This window comes from Mauremys mutica, chromosome 2 (genome assembly GCF_020497125.1).
Source record: "Mauremys mutica isolate MM-2020 ecotype Southern chromosome 2, ASM2049712v1, whole genome shotgun sequence".
NCBI classification, from domain to species: domain Eukaryota; kingdom Metazoa; phylum Chordata; order Testudines; family Geoemydidae; genus Mauremys; species Mauremys mutica.
The window spans coordinates 47,796,389-47,816,228 of NC_059073.1; the positions used below are offsets into that span (position 1 = coordinate 47,796,389).

Here is a 19,840-nt window from a genome sequence, read left to right on the forward strand (position 1 = left end):
GGTCTTTCTCCAATTTGTCCACATCTTCCCAAAGTTTGTTGCCCAGATCTGGACACACTACTCCAGCTGAGGCCTTATCAGGGCTGAGCGGACTGGAAGAATTACTTCTCATGTCTTGCTTACAACATTCCTGCTAATACATCCCAGAATGATGTTTGCTTTTTTTGCAACAGTATTACATTTTGACCCCTTTAATTTGTGACCCACTATAACTCCCAGATCCTTTTCTGCAGTACTCCTTTCTAGGCAGTAATTTCCCATTTTGTGTCTCTGCAACTAATTATTCCTTCTTAAGTGTAGTACTTTGTATTTATCCTTATTGAATTTCACCCTATTTATTTCAGACCGTTTGTCCAGATCACTTTGAATTTTAAATCTGTCCTCCACAGTGCTTGTAACCCCTCCCAGTTTGGTATTGGTCACAAAGTTTATTATATATTACTGCCTAGAGCAGGGGTCGGCAACCGGTGGCTCCCGGCTCGCCAGGGTAAGCACCCTGGCGGGCCGGCCCGGTTTGTTTATCTGCCGCGTCGGCAAGTTCGGCCGATCGCGGCTCCCACTGGCCGCGGTTCGCGGTCCCAGGCCAATACGGGAGGCAGGAAGCGGCGCGAGCCGAGGGATGTTCTGGCCGCGGCTTCCTGCCTCCCGCATTGGCCTGGGACCGCGAACCGTGGCCAGTGGGAGCCGCGATTGGCCGAACTTGCCGACGCGGCAGATAAACAAACCGGGCCGGCCCGCCAGGGTGCTTACCCTGGCGAGCCGGGAGCCACCGGTTGCCGACCCCTGGCCTAGAGGATTAGAGAGAAATTAGTTATTTAGGATAAATTGTCATCAATAGGCAACTCGAATTAGAGATTTTTTTAATTCCCATTTCCCAGCCAAAAGAAAGTTAAGTGGAGCAGGAGTATTTTTCCATTCCAATATTCTTTACAACAGTAACTCATGTTTACTTATTCTACAATACCAACAGGGTTTGTAATTTTATTTTAAACAACAAATCTGAATCTCATTGAACACAACAATGAATTTAATTTTCTAATATGTGATTCACATGCATACCTCAGCACACAACAGTTATATTATAGTTTGAAATTCTATTTTGTATGCAGTACAAAATAAAGAAATAATTCATTTGGGGAATTTTGGTGACAAAATAAACCACTAGTGTGAAATTAAGTGGATTGTTAATGTCACCACCTTCTGCCAGTGCCACTTTTATTTTGTATGCAGAGTTCTTTTATATATATAATTTTTATAATGTTACTCTTTCATCCCAGCTCCGGTAGTGTCCCCCCACACCTCCTTCTAGTCTTCTCTTGGTCCTGCCTTTCCTATCTTCTCTTTTCTGCACCTCTTCTGTTACTACCCAGCTACATGTTTTGGTAGCACTAAGTGACTCCTGCTGAACATTGTGGGACTAGATAAACATGACAGCTAAACCCAGTGAAAATGGAATTCTGCATTCCTTTACAGCACAGATTACTCTGTCCCTCAGTTTATCACCAGACTGACTACATAGCTCATGCAAAATAAATGATTTTTTTTTACACGCTGTCATTTAGATATGAAATATTGGTGGCTACAAACGTCTTTGGAATTCAGAGGAGGAGCCATACAAACCAGGGTGACATCCTGTCCTCCTGAGCCTAAAGTCAATGGCAAAACCCCCACTGATTTCATGGGAGCCAGAACTTAAAAACTCCACTCTCCCAAGGCAAATAGGCCTCCTTCCATGAGTGTACCACCAACTGTTAAGTGCAGGAGCTAGAAAGTCATGGGTGCGGATTTGTGTATCAGAAACAAAATGGCTACTTTGGATGATCTGCACCAGGGTAGTCTGTACCAGTTGAATCACATTGATGCAATGAGCAATGGTACAGTTTTCCATTGTAGATGCAACCTCAGTGACATCACAGATTGCAATGGAATTTCTGGTGTCTGATGCTACTGTAAAGTGTCTTCTGGGATGTCTTCAGTGAAGCAGGAAGTGCTACTGAATTTCAGAGAGACTACAAAAAAGTTTTAAAATTAAGGTTAGTTAAAATTTTGCTGCTTAATGTCCACCAGTCTAGTTACTGTGGATATTCAGTTCACAAATCTGGGATTTGAATTTACTTTTCAGTTTAGGTTTTGAAATTCACCTATCCAATTCACTAATGCGAACCTTAAGTCTTGAAAAATCATGAGTCAGGCACACAAATATCATGTTTTATTTTAAAATCCCATGATTTTAAAGCCATATAATTTTGGTTCTATTTACCTTCTGGTCGTTGAGCTCTTAGAGTTCACAAGGGTCACATTTTCAAGCTTTTCTCCACAACCACAAGGACTATAAACTTACTTGAACAAAAAAAAATGTCGAGTCTCTCAAAATTACATGATTGCAGGAAATGGGGCTTCAAGAAAAATATCAAATATCACAATACTCTTAATAAAATTGTGAGAGATGGCTGCACTGAAAGTAGTTCAATCTTAAAAGTGAAGCAATTTTTTTTTGCATGTACCATTGAATGCTAGTTAATGCCCCATAACTTATTATACAAATTAATAACAAACAAACATGGATGAAGGTAAGTTTATACTACAACAACAAAGTAATCATACCTGTTTGATGAGTTTGCCAAATAGAAAAGAGTAATATTTGTACAGAAATATATTTTACCTCCATGTCTCTAAGAGTATTAGAAATACTGAAGACCGAACAGTAATGTTATACTATAGAAAGTATTTCACACTCTCCCTCAAATAGAACTGCCATCAATTCTGCAAATTGATGATTGTATACACCAGAAGTTATGGGTATTATTAGACTATTGTTAGGTATTGTAACGTCTAAAATACAGTATGTCAAATAAATGCAAATGTCCACCATAACACCAGAGCTGGTAATTGCTGCATCAGGAAAACATAGGGGATGCTAGGTGATGTTTTTGCTTATATTATCCGCAGAAATTAAGTTATCCCTCTTCCCATACAGGAATAGCTATCCTACTGTAAAGGACTTGTAGACCAATATAACTGTATCCACAGTATCACTTTAACTATACTGATATAGTTAAAGTGTACAACTTTATAGTATACACAAGCCCTAGGGAAGACCTTGGTCTGCATTTGGTTCAGATTTGGGAGGTTTTCTCCACATTTATATGGGATAGGGTCTTTTTATTTTCTCCAGTGAAAGCTTAAATTCTCAATACAATTCTGTGGCAAGGAGTGGATTCTGGGTCAAGTACCACAGAATAAACAGGGTTCTATAAGGACCAATTAATGGTCATGGGTCTATTCTACAGCAGCCAGGGCAATTGTCAGGATAGTTGCCATAGTGGAAGCCTATGCTACTATAGTCCAATAATTTTTAAATGCTTGTTTCAGAAAATACAAATAAGGGCTTAAAAGAACTCTGTTTCTCAGTATATTCTGCTCAGTTTGGTGGGAATTTGTAGATCTTTATGAAATACATAAGTGGATTTTCTAGTATTTAACTAGTCCTTGGCACATCTGATGCCATGATAGGGGGATGTAAATGTTAGTAAACATCATTACAGCTTGATGTCATTTCATTATCTCAGCCACAAATAAATTTAGAATGCTTCAATATTTTGCAAGTCTGGTTTGCAGGATGTGAGACGTCCCCATCAAAATCAGAACTGACCTCTGAAAAATTGGAGGGATGACAACCATTTATGTAGGTTGCTCCATTGGCTCTGCATCAGATGACATTTAATATTTCTGTATGCTGGTATATTTGTTATTTATTGTTAAATAGTTTAGTGACGATTAAGATAAGGAAGTGGGAAACATGTAGAGGGATGTAGTTTTACAAAATAATCTTGATAGATTAGGTGACTGGGCTCAAGATAAATATAATGTGGTTAAGTGTAAATTGATGCACATGAGGAGAAATTTATAATTTAAATTGCATTAAATGATTTAGTTAGTATGATAGAGGAAAAGCATTTGTATGTAATGGATGTGCCAACATCTAAATTTTTGGTCTACTGTGCAACAGCACTAAAGGAAACTAATAGTAAATTGGTTTGTGTCAAGAGAGGTCTGAGACTATTATCACTTTTTTATGTTAGCCCATATTTGAAGCATAGTGTCACGCTTTGGTCACCTAATCTGAAGAAAGATATAATTCAATTGAGCGAGTACAGCATAGAACTAGGATGCTTAATGTAATGGCAAAATTTCCATATAAAACAAACAGACAAACTGGGATTATTCAGTCATGAGAAAAGATTATTAAGCAGTGACATGAATGAAGTATTTAAAGTAGCAAACTATTATAAAAATAGTTTGGTTAGTTATTTGAGGTTGCTGAATAGGCTAGAACTTTAGGAGGCAAGATTTTAAACTTAGAATATTAAAAAAAATGTAAGGAGGCATTGTTTAACAAAGACAGTGATGAACACTTGAGATGGACTGAAGTAGTTTGGTCAAATAGCATAAAATTACTTAAGCAAAAACTGGATACTAGAATTTAAGTTAATAACACTGAGTCTTGTACTGCCATTATTGGATGTCACTAGGGTTCTTCTGTTGTTGATCCCTGATGCAAAAGTTTAAAATTGTTTAGTTTAAAAATATGCAAGATGGTATCATTTGCAGACATGAGAAGCCCAGGGACCACTTCTAATCCTCCACAACTATTTAACAAGTACCTAAATAGTCACATCACTTGCTTTTCTACAACTATTTGACAAGAGATGTTGTTTGATTGGCAGATCATACTTTAAATCTTTGAGTCACACAGTTTTTCACTTCTTGATGAGTGATGCTCCAGCTGCTAATGGGCATTCCAATATCTTCTTTATGGTGTAGGAGAATGGATGGTATCAGAACAGAAATCTCAACCGAGCAACAAGAATAGGTTTTGCATTTGTATTGGAAAATTACCTGTTCCTGCCCTATTCCCATTCTGAGGAATTGAAGAGTACAGCCTATATGAAGAGTGACCTATATGAGAAACTAAAAAAAAAAAAAATCAAGGCTTAATGCCATACTGTTTATAGGTTCAGTCATTTAATGAGTGGACAGATGCCCTCTGGTGAATTTTGTTGTCAACTCACATTATCACTGAATTTGCTTTCCCTTTTTTTTTTGGTTTTATATTACTTTATGAATTCGCTGTGGTGTTTTCCATTCTAAACCTGTCCCTAAACCCTCCAGGCACTGACAGGAATATCTCAATTGGCTTTAAAAAAAAAATCACACTTTTATGGCTTGTGTAGTAATAACTGGGAAGGAAAGTCTAGGCCATCTCCAAGTTTCCTCACTCCTGGATGTAAGAAGGATGGAGGGACTCCCTCATGGGAGACCCGGAGAGCAGGTAGTGAAATAGAAAATAGCCTCTCCCTCATGCAGACATGTCCCAGGTCTCCTTCCTCTGATACGGGGAGAGGGTGGAAGAAGCTCCCTCTGTAGAAATCATTTTAAGGCTTTCTCTGTGGGGTTATAGTCTCAGTGTTGGCACATATTTCTTGTGGTATTTGTGGCTTGTTTTGCAGAACCAAGATTGCTTGAGAATCCCTGCTTGCATTTAAAACCCAGTAACTTCCTAGCCCCCATGAGTGCAGAGAGCAGCTTGAAGTGGGTGCTGCCCTAATGGAGCAGCAACACCCGGGCAAAGAAAATGCACCCTACATTCGTTTATTTTTACAAATCTCATGATTTTAGGCCTATGTCATGATTTTTGCAGGCAGGGGGTTGGCAGAACTGCAAGCTCCCTACCTCTCAGGAGGGAAGATGTTGCTTTGTGAATCTCCTACTCAGATCTTGGGAAGTTTCTATTTTCCCAATCCACCCACTGACCTACCCTCACCATCACCCCAGGCAAAAGGCTCAGCAGCTGCTTGGGATGCAGTATCCCCTGGGTGTGGGGGACACAACACACACAGCCTAATCATAGAATCCCTGCACTCCATTGGACAATTGTTTCTTGCACTCCCCCTGTCGGTTTCCCAATTCAGGAGCAGGAGAGAAAATATCCCACACAAGGGATAGGGGAGGGGATAGAGTGAGGAGGGCAGTAGGCTGATATGGGACAGAGCAGGACCGGCTAAGTTGACTGTAGGGGTAGAGTGGGGGAGCGGGAGGGGATGCAGCACTAGGCTTATGGCGAGGGGATAGGGTGGCCAGGTGCCTGGTTTTCGACTGGAAACTCTGGTCGAAAAAGGGACCTGACTGTCTGGTCAAATCTACTGCCTGGACACTCAAAGTCTGGCTACTGTGGGCAGGGAAAGTGCTGAGTTATCATCTGCATCAGGCCCTACTTGGCCAGGGCTGCCTCCTAAAAGGTTGCCAGGTGTCTGGTTTTTGACCCTGGCAGCTCCAGTCAGCACTGCTGACCAGGCCTTTAAAAGTCCGGTTGGTGCTGCAGCAGGGCGCCCCAACCTTGGTTCCGTGCGGCTCCCAGAAGCAGCAGCATGTTCCCCCCTCCAGCTCCTAAGCATAGGGGTAGCCAGGGCACCCTCCTACACCACAAACACCTCAGTGCCACCCCAGAGCCTGCAAACCCAGCCAGAGCCCTCAGCCTCGCCAGAGCCCTCAGCCTCCCCACACCCCTGCCCCAGACTGGAGCCCCCTCCTGCACCCCAAACCCCTCAGCCCCAGCCCCTCCTCCTCCTGCACCCCAAGCCCCTCATCCCTGGCCCACCCCAGAGCCCACCCCCCACAGCCAGAGTCCACACACCAACCCCGAGTCAGCCCTGTGAAAAGAAGCGGGTGAGTGAGGGTGGGGAGAGCGAGTAACAGAGGGAAGGGGGATGGAGTGAGCAGGGGTGAGGCCTCGGAGAAGGGGCAGGGCAGAGGGTGGAGCAACAGTGTTCAGTTTTGTGCAAATATAAAGTTGGCAACCCTACCTCCTACCTGCGGTGGGTGGCTGCAGCTCCCAGCCCGGCGCCACAGGCAAGGCCCTCCGGGCAGAGGGAAGAGCAGTGTGCAGGGGCAGAGTCTCAGGGGGAAAGGGCAGGGGTGAGGCTTAGGGGAAAGGGGGTCCTCGGGAAAGGGACAGGGCAGGGGACACTCCTGCTGGAGTCTCCGGTTTTTAAATATTACAATGTTGGCAACCCTAGCGGGGAAGGTAAGAGGGCACTAGACTGAGGGTGGGGGGAGGGGGCAGAGAGGGGGGCACTAGGCTGATGACAGGGCCTGGGAAGTGGGTGGTAGGCTGACAGTGGGAGGAGGGTCAAAGGGGGGCAGTAGGCTGATGACGGGGCCTGGGGAGGGGGCAGCAGGCAGGGGGTGGGGGGAGGGAAGCACTAGGCTGATGGCAGGGCCTGGGGAGGGGGCAGTAGACTGGCGGTGGGGAGAGTGGCAGAGCAGGGGATGGCACTAGGTCGATGGCCGGGGAGGTGAGGGGGCAGTAGGCTGATGGCAGGGCCTGGGGAGGGGGTGGTAGGCTGGGGGCGGTAGGCGGGTCAGAGGAGGGCAGTAGGCCGATGGCAGGGCCTGAGGAGGGGCACTAGGTTGATGGCTGGGGACTGTGGGGAGGGGGCAGTAGGCTGATGGCAGGGCCTGGGGAGGGGGCGGTAGACTGGGGGCGGTAGGCGGGTCAGAGGGGGGCAGTAGGCTGATGGCAGGGCCTGGGGAGGGGGCGGTAGACTGGGGGCGGTAGGCGGGTCAGAGGGGGGCAGTAGGCTGATGGCGGGGCCTAGGGAGGGGGCGGTAGGCCGATGGCAGGGCCTGGGGAGGGGCACTAGGTTGATGGCTGGGGACTGTGGGGAGGGGGCAGTAGACGGGGCGGTAGGTGGGTCAGAGGGGGGCAGTAGGCTGATGGCGGGGCCTAGGGAGGAGGCGGTAGGCGGGTTAGAGGGGGGCAGTAGGCTGATGGCGGGGCCTGGGGAGGGGCACTAGGTTGATGGCTGGGGACTGTGGGGAGGGGGCAGTAGGCTGATGGCGGGGGACGGTGCCTGGCGCACACGTCCCGCCTCATCCGGGATTCCTCGAGCATTGTCTGGCTCTCGCAGCGCCGCCGTTAAACGGTTAACGAGGAGGCCCCGCCCCCTTCTGGAGCCTGACCCCGCCCCGCACGCGGGGGTCGCCGTCAAACAAAGTGCGAAGTCAGCAGCCCGCTGCCGCTGTCGGCTGCTTCTGTGGGGAGTTGCGCTTGTGGCGGCGGCGGCGGCTCGGTGTGGGCAGGTGCGCGCAGGGCGGCAGCAGCGCAAGGCGGACCGCGCTGTGGTGTGACGGCAGTGGGGGGTCAAAGGGCGGGGCGGGTAACGGGGAGCACGTGGGAACGGAGCTATGGGAGGGGGTAACGAGAGCAGGTGGGGGCGAGCAGGCAGCGGGCGTTGCACTGTGTTGGACTAACTGCACCAGGTACCTTGTAAGTTTGGGTCAAAACGGGGTGATCTGTAGAGGGGGCGAAGAGAGCGGACTGACTCCTGTCTGTCATGTACACGGAGGGGGTTGCTGTCTCAGAGGTACCAAAACCCAGACCACTGTGGGGTGATCCAGAGCCTGTGAAACTGGACAGCAGTCAGTGTATACTGAGCACCTTTTCATATTTCCCGGGGCACCTGCATCTAAAAAGCTCTGGGACAGGTGGCAACTGTATCCCAAGGCTTTTAAAAAAAAATTAGTTCCTGGAGGCTGGAAGACTCAGTGACTTGGGGATGTAGTGAAATGAAACTGAGACTTTACAAGAGCCAGGAAAAGGAAGGGAGAGCAGTTGGGAAGCTTCAGTTCTTTGTTAATTGCAGCTCGACTTACATTTTTATATTTGGGGTAAAGGGAAAATATTTTTTTCTCGACCTTTTTGGTTAAGGTATTAGAGCTCAAGAAATACGCTGGAGTCTTCTCACAGGTTCCCACACTAAGTCCAAGTTTGACATTCCTAATGTTTTTAAAGGTTTGTCTATATGAGAAGTCAGACCAGTATAAAGTAGGGTGTGAATTTAAAGCTCTGCAGTTATAATGATGTAACTCCTCATGTGGATACTTTTATTCTGGAATCGGAGTGCCTTTTTCTGGTTTAGTTTGTCATTTTATAAACTGTTTAAGCCAAACCAGAAAAAAATCACTCTTGGATTTGCCCCAAGAGTTCTGTAAACAATACAGAGTAGAAGTGGTTTTAAATATTTACAGTGTATCAGGGTCATATTATTGAGGTGTTGCACTGGCAATAAACTTAAAAAAATTAGCTGAGTTCAGAAAAATCAAGTTGAGTGACCCTTTCAGATGAACTGCAGTGTGCATGCATTTCAAAAACAACTATGAAGGGTATCTGCAAAGAAGGGGAAGATGATTGTGCTTTTTTTGACCTTTGATGTAAAAAGATTATTACTGATCTGCCTAAGCTACAGATTGTGCATATTACAGTACTATTTATTTTACTAGATTACCAGTCTGCCTTGCCCTCTTCTGCCCACCCCCTTCCTATTTGTTTTATCCACCATTTGTATCTGGTCTTGAGCTAAGATTGTTATAGCCTCTCCCCCAAAAGATTATCTTACTACATAACTGCAAACCCCTAGCAAATGGGGTCCAACCTGGCTTGTTCCTGTAGGCACTATTGTAATATTACTAATGTCCTGAAAGGCTACAATTTTTGGGGGGGGGAGGGGTGGCCTAACTTTTTATTTTAGAAATACTGGAGTGATTGCAGGTTTTGCTTAAAAGCTTGTTGAACACTGAATTGTGGACTGTGAAATTGCTCAGACTTTAACTTAAGGATTTGGGTTGTGGAATCTTAAGCAGAGATGCTCTTTCTCTTAAACGTTTCTCAGTATTTAGCTTAAATACCAAGTAAATAAACATCCCTAAAGTTCTAAGCAGACTGAATAAAAATAAAATGCATCCTCTCAGGTTTCACTTCCTCATTACCTGGTATCCTAATCCTACCACCTCTCCAGTTGTCCGCCAGTGTAGACAAAACCTCAATTCTAATCTCAAAAGGAAAAAGGTAGGAAAATAAAGATTCATCTTCTTTTATAATCCTTCCAGATCTTAAATATACAAGGTAAATAAACAACAGTCAAAGCCCATTTTTTTTCTTTTTGCAGGTAACCTTTGGGATCTTTGTTGAATTGGTGGTTTTTGGTATACAAATAGTCAAGGTAGTAAAATTGTTAGCAAAATCTATAATCAGTCTTTACATTCATTTAAAAAAAAAAGGTGAAACGCTTTGACAATCTGTTCTTCCTGGACTTGCAGGGGTGGAGCCTCAGGGGGGAAGGGCAGGGGTGAGGCTTAGAGGAAAGGGGGGTCGTCAGGGGGAAGTGGCAGGGCATAACTGTCTTGGCATATGCCAAGATCAATGCAAATGCCTTCAGATTGCTCTTGAGAATTAGTATTGTGTAATGTACTGTGCACAAGTGATAAGTGGAGGAGGAGTTAAAATGACTTTTATACTTGACTGTAACTTTCACTAATGTAGTTACAGATTTGGGGACTTAAAGCTCTCAAAGTTTAGAAATGTAGCACAACTAATGAAGTCATACCATTGTAATGGGGAGTATATAACTAAACGTGTTCAAAAATGATGATTAACAAATCCTTGGCATTTAGAATGTCGAACAATCATTTGAAGTGGTATAACACTAGTATTGTAAGCGATACTGGATCACACTTTTAGACAGCCTCCCTTCTTCCAATCCCTCCTCCATTCCCTATCCAGCTTTGGTTTTTTTTCCTATTGTTCCAGTCACCTAATCACTTTCCTTTGGGATTGCCCTACTACAAGAAGACAAGAGTCTTTCCTTGGCATAGTCCCTTGGGGAATATAGGTGTGTTTATTTTTTCTTTTTACAGTTGCAAACACCACCCCAAGTTTGCTTTTATTGTTCTGTTTCTTCAAAGGAAAAGTTCTCACCAAGCTATGAGATTCCCAGGGCTAAAGACAAAGTAGGGATTTTTAGAAATTACCACTGGTATATCCACCAATTCAGCTGCACTAGTGGGAGCTTGGGAACCCTTGCCCCTAGCCGAGGCTCTGGCAGTTTCCAGTCCCTTTGCCACCAAGTTTGTGTGTCTTTGCTGTCCGGTTCAGCTGTCATGGTGACAAAGACACAATCTAAATACACCATTGCCCTGGTTTAACTAAAGATGTTATATTAAAGTGATGCAACTTTGTGTGTAGATAAGCCCTGAGCTACCATGTGACTGTAAAGGTATTTAAATTTAGCTTAACATAATTGGCAAGCCCCCTTAAAAGTTATCTTGATTGAAAACTACCTTCACCACCTTTCTTGTAGTCATACCAACTGCAGTGAAAAAGGAGACATGTTAAGGAGACTAAGATAGGTAGATAAAACACTACAACTCTTTGGGTAGCTTTGTAAAGCAAAGTCTTAGTTTTCTTGGTCAGTTTTTGTCCAACAGCGTCTACCATTGATTCTAACACCAAGTTTCCATGTTGGTTTTTGGTTTTGTGTCCAAATTCTGTAACAAATATAGTTCCCCGTTATCCAGCATCATAGGCTGATCTTATTGAACACTTTCATATCAAATTAAATATTCTTTCTTTCTATCTCCCTACCAATGGGGTATTGTTTCTTAAATGTCTCAGTAGCTTGTCAAGGCTAGCTTTATAATTTTCCTTTTTAGAGTTCTATTAGGCTGTGAAATACTGTAGCACTATTTCTAATGTTCAGCCTAAATTTTTCTTTATTTCATCCACACTATTCTTAACTGTACTCCGTGAACCATCCTCATCATCTTTACTGTTTATGTTCTTCATGTTGTATGCTTCCATATTAATCTTCCCCAACCGCAGTTGTTTCTTAACCAAACTATATATTTAGGACTCTTAATCTGTGATAATGCAGTCTAGTCACCCCCTCTCTAGCATTTTGTTGCTCTTTCAGGTCTGTCTAACTTGTTTGTCTTTCTAGGTATGTGTTGAGAATTGAACGCAGAAAAAGGAGCTGTTTGTCTGATCTGTAATGTGATGTTTCATGTGCAGTCCAAAACTGCAGCGATTGCCATTTTAATCTAACAAATACTATGTTATGTGTTACAGGCATCTGACGAAGTGGGTATTCGCCCACGAAAGCTTATGCTCCAATACTTTTGTTAGTCTATAAGGTACCACAGGACTCTTTGTTGCTTTTTACAGATCCAGACTAACATGGCTACCCCTCTGATACTATGTTATATGTGTGTTTCAGCTTTTTTAATAAACAAGCAATGTATTTTGAAATTAAGTCTGCTGACTGGGCACATGCACAAAAGTAGACTATAGGCAGTGAGTGGTAGAGTGGCATGGGATCTACCTTCAGCAAATATTCAGTAACTCCTTCTTTGTACTCCTCTTTTATTAGCCCCATCACTTCATTGAATCCATAACATTAGGGAAAATCTTGGGCAGAATCCTGGATCATACAAACATTTGAGTTGTTCAGAAATAACTCAAAGCTTGAATTTTCACTTACCAGTAAATACATAAGCCCAAAGATAGCTGTTGTTTGAGGTAATTAAAAAGACAATTCTAAGTTTTATGGCTAGAATGACTTTTTGGAGTACTCATTCTAAAACCAATTGACTAGATATTTGTTTTCCAATCCAGGAACTATTTCTCCAAGCTGTTTGCATACTATGTTCTTCATTTTTTTTGCACTACAATGCAACTTGGTACAGTCAAGAAGCCAAGGAAGATTTTATTGAAAAGGCAGGTTATAATGTTATACTCTTATCTGTAGCTGAATGCTTTATATATATATATGTGATTCCTTTTTTAAAGTGTGGAGCCTCAAAATGTTAAAGACAATGGACACTAAAAAACTGATTGGTAAATCCCTTCAGCCAGCAAGACCTGCACGCCACCTGTCTTCACAGCATGGTGAGTAGCATGGTTAAAATCTGTTCATTTAACAAAGGTTAACAGATTACCTGAAGGGAAATTTGAGGTTGTGCTGAATGTCTTCAATACATTTCTATTTAAGGCTCATGGTTAAAAATTAGCTATGGGGAACACAGAAACAGCAATACTGGGCCGAACATAGGAACGGCCATACTGGGTCAGACCAAAGATCCATCTAGCTCAGTATCCTGTCTTCTGATGACGACCAATGCCAGGTGCCCCAGAGGGAATGAACAGAATAGGTAATCATTAAGTGATCCGTTCCCTGTTGCCTATTCCTTGCTTTTGGCAAACAGAGGCTAGGGATACGATCCCTGCCCATCCTGGCTAATAGCCATTGATGGACCTATTTTCTATGAAATTATCTAGTTCTTTTTTTGAACCCTGTTATAGTCTTGGCCTTCATAACAGCCTCTGGCAAGGAATTCAACATATTGACTATACATTGTGTGAAAAAATACTTCCTTTTGTTTCTTTTTAAACCTGCTGCCTGTTAATTTCATTTGGTGACTCCCCCCCTGTTCTTGTGTTATGAAAAGGAGCAAATAACCCTCCCTTACCTACTTTCTCCACACCAGTCATGATTTTATAGCCCTCAATCATATCCCCTCTTAGTAGTCTCTTTTCCAAGATGAAAAGTCCCGGTCATATTAATCTCGCCTCATACAGAAGCTGTTCAATACCCCTAATCATATTTGTTGCCCTTTTTGGAACCTTTTCCAAGTCCAATGTATCTTTTTTGTGACTACATCTGCACACAGTATTCAAGATGTGGGCATACCATGGATTTATACAGAAGCAATGTGGTATTTTCTTTCTTATTATCTCTCCCTTTCTTAGTATTTCCCAAGGTTCTGTTTGCTTTTTTTGACTGCTGCTGCACACTGAGTGGATGTTTTCAGAGAACTATCCATAATGACTCTGAGATCTCTTTCTTGAGTGGTAACAGCTAATTTAGACCCCCATCATTTTATATGTATAGTTGGGATTATGTTTTCCAATATGCATTACTTTGCATTTATCAACACTGAATTTCATCTGCCATTTTATTGTCCAGTCACCCAGTTTTGTGAGATCCCTTTGTAACTCTTCATAGTCTGCGTTAGACTTAACTATGTTGAGTAGTTTTGTATCATCTGGAAATTTTACCACGTCACTATTTACCCCCTTTTCCCGATCATTCATGAATATGTTGAAGAGAACTGGTCCAGTACAGACCCCTAGGGGACACCACTATTTACCCCTCTCCATTCTGAAAATTGACCATTTATTTCTACCCTTTGTTTCCTCTCTTAATCAGTTACCGATCCATGAGAGAACCTTCCCTTTTATCCCATGACAGCTTATTTTGCTGAAGAGCCTTTGGTGAGAGACCTTGTCAAAGGCTTTCTGAAAATCAAAGTACACTATGTTCACTGGATCTCCCTTGTCCACATGCTTGTTGACCCCCTCAAAGAATTCTAGTAGATTGGTGAGGAATTATTTCCCTTTACAAAAAACATGTTGACTGTTCCCCAACAAATTATGTTCATCTATTTGTCTGACAATTTTATTCTTTACTATAGTTTCTACCTTTTTGCCCGGTACTTAAGTGAGGCTTACTGCCCTGTAATTGCTGGGATCACCTCTGTAGCCCTTTTAAAAAAATTAGTATCACATTAGCGATCCTCCAGTCATTTGGTACAGAAGCTGATTAAATGATAGGTTACCAACCACAGTTGGTAGTTCTGCAATTTCACATTTGAGTTCCTTCAGAACACTTGGGTGAATACCATCTGGTCCTGTGACTTATTAGTTAATCAATTTGTTCCAAAACCTCCTCTAATGACACTTCAATCTGGGATAGTTCCTCAGATTTGTCACCTTAAAAGAATGGCTCAGGTTTTGGGAATCTCCCTCACAGCCTCAGCCATCAAAACTGATACAAAACATTCATTTAGTTTCTCTGCAATGGCCTTTATTGTTCTTGAGTGCTCCTTTAGCATCTTGATTGTCCAGTGGTCAATGTAGCCCAGTATTCTGTTTTTTGACAGTGGCTGTTGCCAGATGCTTAAGAGGGAATGAACAGACCAGGGCAGTTTATTGAGTGATCCGTCCCCTGTCATCCAGTTACAGCTTGTGGGAACTTTAGCCTTTGCTTGCATGCGTGCAAAAATATATTCTTAGAGCTTGAATGAGATCCTAAAACACGTAGCAAATCCAGATGAAAACTGTCAAACCATAGTTTGGACTAGGCTTGTTGGAAGGCTCGCAAAGTTTTGTGAACTTGGCCTGAACTCAGTTTGTAATAAAACCCCAAAACTAGATGAATTTTTCTTGGATGTGGCCTCTGTATATATTTGTGGGATGCACCTCTGGATGAGACAGAGTTTTGATACTTTCTACAAAGCAGTGCCAGTTTGGGGGCTGCTTGAGGGAAGTACTGGCCATTCATAGCCAAGGTTAATTAGGAAACAACCATCCCCCAACTGCCTTAGTTTCTCCTTCATTGCAGCTAATTTCAGATACAGGAACCTCTCATGTTTTGGTGACTCTCTTGCTAAACTGTCTGTAATTTAGTTCTTTAGTAGTAGTTTAATCTGCATGGTTACTGTTCCAGACTGAGGTGAGCACAGCATCAGATGTCTTCTATACTGAACCACAGGAGGCTGTATTTTAAGAAGTCTGTCTCTTGTCCCTTTCTTCTATACTCAATGATTGATGTGACTTGAAGGCCAAACTAATGGCTGATGCTTGGAATACTGATTTCATCCCCTCAGATCGCTCCAGCCCCAAACACACTCCTTGGAAACCTAGTTAAGAACGCTTGCAACTCCTTCTCCCTAAATTCTGTCTCTCAGCACAAGTTGCTGTGACTTAAACTGTGTGTGTGTGTGTTTTAATTTACCTCAGTTACCTAAGTGAAATTGCCTGTGTGGACACACTTAAATAGTGTTAAATCTGTCTGATACCAATTTAGCTGAAATTAGTAGTAAGATTATAAACCAGGTTTAAATTGATCAAGATTGTCCGCACAAGAATTTGCAGTGGTTTAACTAAAGTCAGTTTAAAAACACACTTGTAACAGAGAAAAGGCTTTGAGGGTCTGCTCTTCAGGTCCAGGTGAGGCTAGAGGTCTTGGATCTGGTCAGGTCTCTAACAGGCCCTAGTTAGCACCTATCCTTCATCCCTATACCAGTTTTATTTCCTCCCTAAAATAGTATCTGAAATGCACTTTAACCAGACTGTTGATCTCATGCCTTTCTTCCCAAAAACTTTCACAGTGCCCCATACTCTGTCAAAAGAGCTTTAAGTTCCTATTCAGATAGGACTAAGGCATTTAGGAATTTCCTCCCAGTGTTTCTCATATTTTTGATATCAGGGACTGGCTTGCTGCCTTCCTAAACTATGTCAGGGAAATTTCAGGGACTGGCCATTGAGAGACACTGTTTAAACAGTCTGTGGATCATGGGGATTAATGTGAGAGGAGTTTCCGTTTTGACACAATGTCCTTCTAAATGGATTAGGTTATGTACTGTAACTTGGGTGACAGATCCAGACTAGTAGGGTACAGGAGTCTGGTAGAGGGCAAATATACGGGTCACTGGATGAGTAGTTTTCTGTTCCCTGAGTGACCAGAGCAGGGGCTGCACTAGAGTAATCAGGAACCTGCTAGAATCAGTTAAGACAGGCTAGCTAATCAGGGCACCTGAGTTTAAAAAGGACCTCACTTCAGTTTGTGGCATGCATGCGAGGAGCTGGGAGCAAGAGGAGCTGAGAGTGAGAAGACATATTGCTGGAAGACTGAGGAGTACAAGCATTATCAGGCACCAGGAGAAAGGTCCTCTGGTGAGGATAAAGAAGGTGGTGGGAGGAGGCCATGGGGAAGTAGCCCAGGGAGTTGTAGCTGTCGCGCAGCTGTACCAGGAGGCACCCTAGACAGCTGTAGTCCACAGGGCCCTGGGCTGGAACCCGGAGTAGAGGGCGGGCCCAGGTTCCCCCCAAACCTCCCAACTTCTGATCAGACACAGGAAGAATTGAGCAATAAGCGCAGGACCCACCAAGGTAGAGGAGGAACTCTGTCACACTTGTTACACTTCAGCTAATGTATCAGTACCTGATGGAACTAAGGTTCACTCTGCTAGGACTGAAGCAGCATATGGCTTGCCTTCACAACTTCTCTGTGTTGGAAATCTGTTAAGATATGAGTTTTCTCCTGACTTTAACTCAGTATTACTCTCCTAGGCTGGCATCAGAGGCTAATGCTTGCTTTTGGAGGGCAGTTCAACAGTCTGTTTCATTAGAACTCCTCACCCTACCATTTTGGGATTTGCATAGCTAGCTAATCTCCCACACTGAGAATAGGCAGAGGGCACCTTAAGGAAGGTTACCCTTCTCTGAGTTTTCCACTACATACTTAACACTACTCACCTGCCATTATCCTTTCCCTGGATTTCTACTTCAAAGCATTGGATTCCGAGATTTGGTGGAAGGAATTGAGTTGGATAGGCAGGGGAAATGGTGGGACATGAACTTTTTCAGGGGTTCTGAAGCTCTGCATTGCCAGGGTGTGAATCTGCAGTTGCCCATTATAGTAAGTAACCTTTTCTTTATGGTCATTTGGAATTTCTCATTTAAAATTTTGCTTTTACTTCCAACAAGCAGCGTGGTAGAACAATAAAGACCTTGTCTACACTTGTGGCAGCGTGTAGTACTGTATATGTGGAACTACAGGCCACAGTGGAAGACTCCGGAAGGGGGAGGCAGCAGGGAAAAGCTCTGGCAGTGGGGAGGTAGCAAGACACTACACTGCTAAAAATCGCAGTGTAGATGTGAGGGTCGCTGCTTGGGTATATAGAGAGACATGTAAGGTGTATATACACTAGGGTTCAGGTGTGTAGGGCACTCTACTCGCCTGAACAGTGCCTCTCCATCTACACTGCTTTTTAGACTGATGTTTGGGAGTGCAGTGTGTTTACTCTTCATGCTGTCACAAGTATAGACCTACACAAATTAATCCAGAGCTGTTGCTGTAAAAATTCCACAAATAATTGTGACCTGCTTAGTAATTACTCTCTCTAGTGGCTGGATCATCAGCTGTCCTTGTCTACTGATGATGGTGCTGTTTAAGGGGGAGGGGGAGTGGAGGCAGGGAATGTGTGTTCACACAAAGCCCTGTCATCCTCTTAAAGGCCCAGTACTCCACTCTAAGGCTGTGGCTACACTTAGCACTTCAAAGCGCTGCCGCGGCAGCGCTTTGAAGCGCTAAGTGTAGTCAAAGCGCCAGCGCTGGGAGAGAGCTCTCCCAGTGCTGTCCGTACTCCACCTCCCTGTGGGGAATAACGGACAGCGCTGGGAGCCGCGCTTCCAGCGCTGGGGCTTTGACCACACTGGCGCTTTGCAGCGCCGCAATTTGCAGCGCTGGAGAGGGTGTGTTTTCACACCCTGCTGCAGCGCTGCAAATTTGTAAGTGTAGCCAAGCCCTTAGAGAAAGGACAGTTAAAAGATTCTTTTCCTGTAAAGAATTGTTCTGCTTCTTAGAGTCCAACTTCTCCTGTGGAATAGAGTTGAGTTTAATTATTCATCTCTTTTGAAAAACTGTGTCCAACTAGAGTATTTCTCATTCTTTGCAGTGGTAACTGAAAAATGTCAATTTGTTACAAACACTTTGAAAATTGATATAATTGTAGATAGCATAAAGAAATAGCAATTTTAAAATTGCATTTAAGTGGGAAATGTTTCACATTTGTGATGTGAGAATGAGAACACAATATTATCACTAAGCATTTGTAAAGAGTGTGTGCGGGGGGAACTGTCAAAATTACAGCTGTTGCAGGGATTGAGAAATGCAGCAGTGCTACTGTGGATAGCAGCCAAATAACAGCATATTTTAGAATCCATAGTGTTACGTTGTTAAGATCCTGCAAGAAATGGGACAGTATCCCATGGTGCAGCATAATCAAAGCATTCAAGTAGTCCCTGGTAAACTATTTGTTCATTTCTTCATTATTGTCCTCAGATGGTGTGTAAAGTCCTTTTGACAAATGTCTCAAGATATGTTCTGAATGGACGCTTTGTTTTTGCTTATTCTTACTCTTGTTCCAACAGCTTCAACAATTACTTTCAACTTCCAACCTGAATTTCCATGCAGCACTCAAGTATGTTTACGTAGTGAAGTTAGCTGGGTAAGCATTTAAATGAAGACTCAAGTCACCAATGAAAGATATTGGCTGGCTAAATCTATAAATGAATGTAATGAAACTACCATAAATTGTCAATTAATCCATCTGTTAGTTAATGAAATAGATACTTTTGCCAGTGAGAGACATTCTAGAATTGCACACTAAGCAGTTCAGTCTTGGAGATGTTCATGTTTAGTTTGAGGTAGAAAAATTCTTCCATCACATGTGCACTAAGATGTAGACGGTACATCTCCATAAATGACAATGTGGACTTGCAGATATGGCTTCTCTGCAAGCTTTCTTGTGTGTAGATAACCGGTCATTTACTCATTTTTTTTTCTACCTGTTTTATCATGTTTGTTATACTTACAAAGTGGTGGCAGTAATTTTTATATTCCCTTTTATGTGAAAATATGTTTAACACATTTGAGGCAGCAAACTTCACAGAATTTGGATTAAAACTTTCCTCCAAATATGCATCCTAAATGTTTGTTAGATGAACTTTTGCTGTGTTTCCTGTGTTTAGGACAGACTATAGTATTTATTGGGTAATTGTGTTCTCAGCTCATTCTGAGGGCCAGCTTAGAAAGATCAGCAAAATGTGCTTGTTCTTTGTACTCTTAACCTCTATTTTGTTCTGACTCTGCATCTGGTTTTTCAATACTAATTCACACTGACTACCCACTCAAGCAATGACCGTGAACCCCATATCACAAAACTTGTACTAAAATATACGTAAAAACAGATATTTTAACAATACAAAATTATGCTTTTTCTAAAACTCACTGTTGCTGTCTATCTGGAATGTATCATGTCCAATCTTACTTGGCGCCTACCATTGGTGTCTTGAATGACCCAGAAAGATTTCAGTAAT

General features: G+C 43.0%; 1 protein-coding gene and 1 long non-coding RNA gene across 16 annotated transcripts in view; one reads left to right on the forward strand and one right to left on the reverse strand.

Moving 5' to 3' along the window:
* Window positions 1-1,265: 1,265 nt before the first annotated feature.
* On the reverse strand, window positions 1,266-7,549 carry LOC123365096. 2 transcript variants are annotated; one of them, XR_006577425.1, is made up of 3 exons: window positions 6,871-7,549; window positions 4,900-4,971; window positions 1,266-2,009 (listed from the first exon to the last, which is right to left on the reverse strand). It is a non-coding gene; the product is annotated as an uncharacterized LOC123365096 (long non-coding RNA). The 2 variants fall into 2 exon arrangements; XR_006577426.1 differs by having other exon boundaries at window positions 6,864-7,549.
* The window catches only part of C2H8orf88 (chromosome 2 C8orf88 homolog), a 129,778-nt gene continuing 111,848 nt past the window's right edge, over window positions 1,911-19,840 (forward strand). For 8 of the 14 annotated variants that reach the window (XM_045007724.1, XM_045007735.1, XM_045007734.1 and 5 more), the window contains exons 1-3: window positions 1,911-2,033; window positions 12,686-12,784; window positions 18,893-18,969. In XM_045007724.1, the coding sequence (XP_044863659.1) occupies window positions 12,700-12,784; window positions 18,893-18,969 (162 nt within the window). In that variant the 5' untranslated portion in view covers window positions 1,911-2,033; window positions 12,686-12,699. Of the gene's footprint in view, window positions 2,034-8,025; window positions 8,143-8,269; window positions 8,330-9,810; window positions 9,908-10,007; window positions 10,062-11,965; window positions 12,031-12,685; window positions 12,785-18,892; window positions 18,970-19,840 lie in introns of those variants that run through there. The other 6 variants (XM_045007730.1, XM_045007727.1, XM_045007726.1 and 3 more) reach the window with 6 other exon arrangements.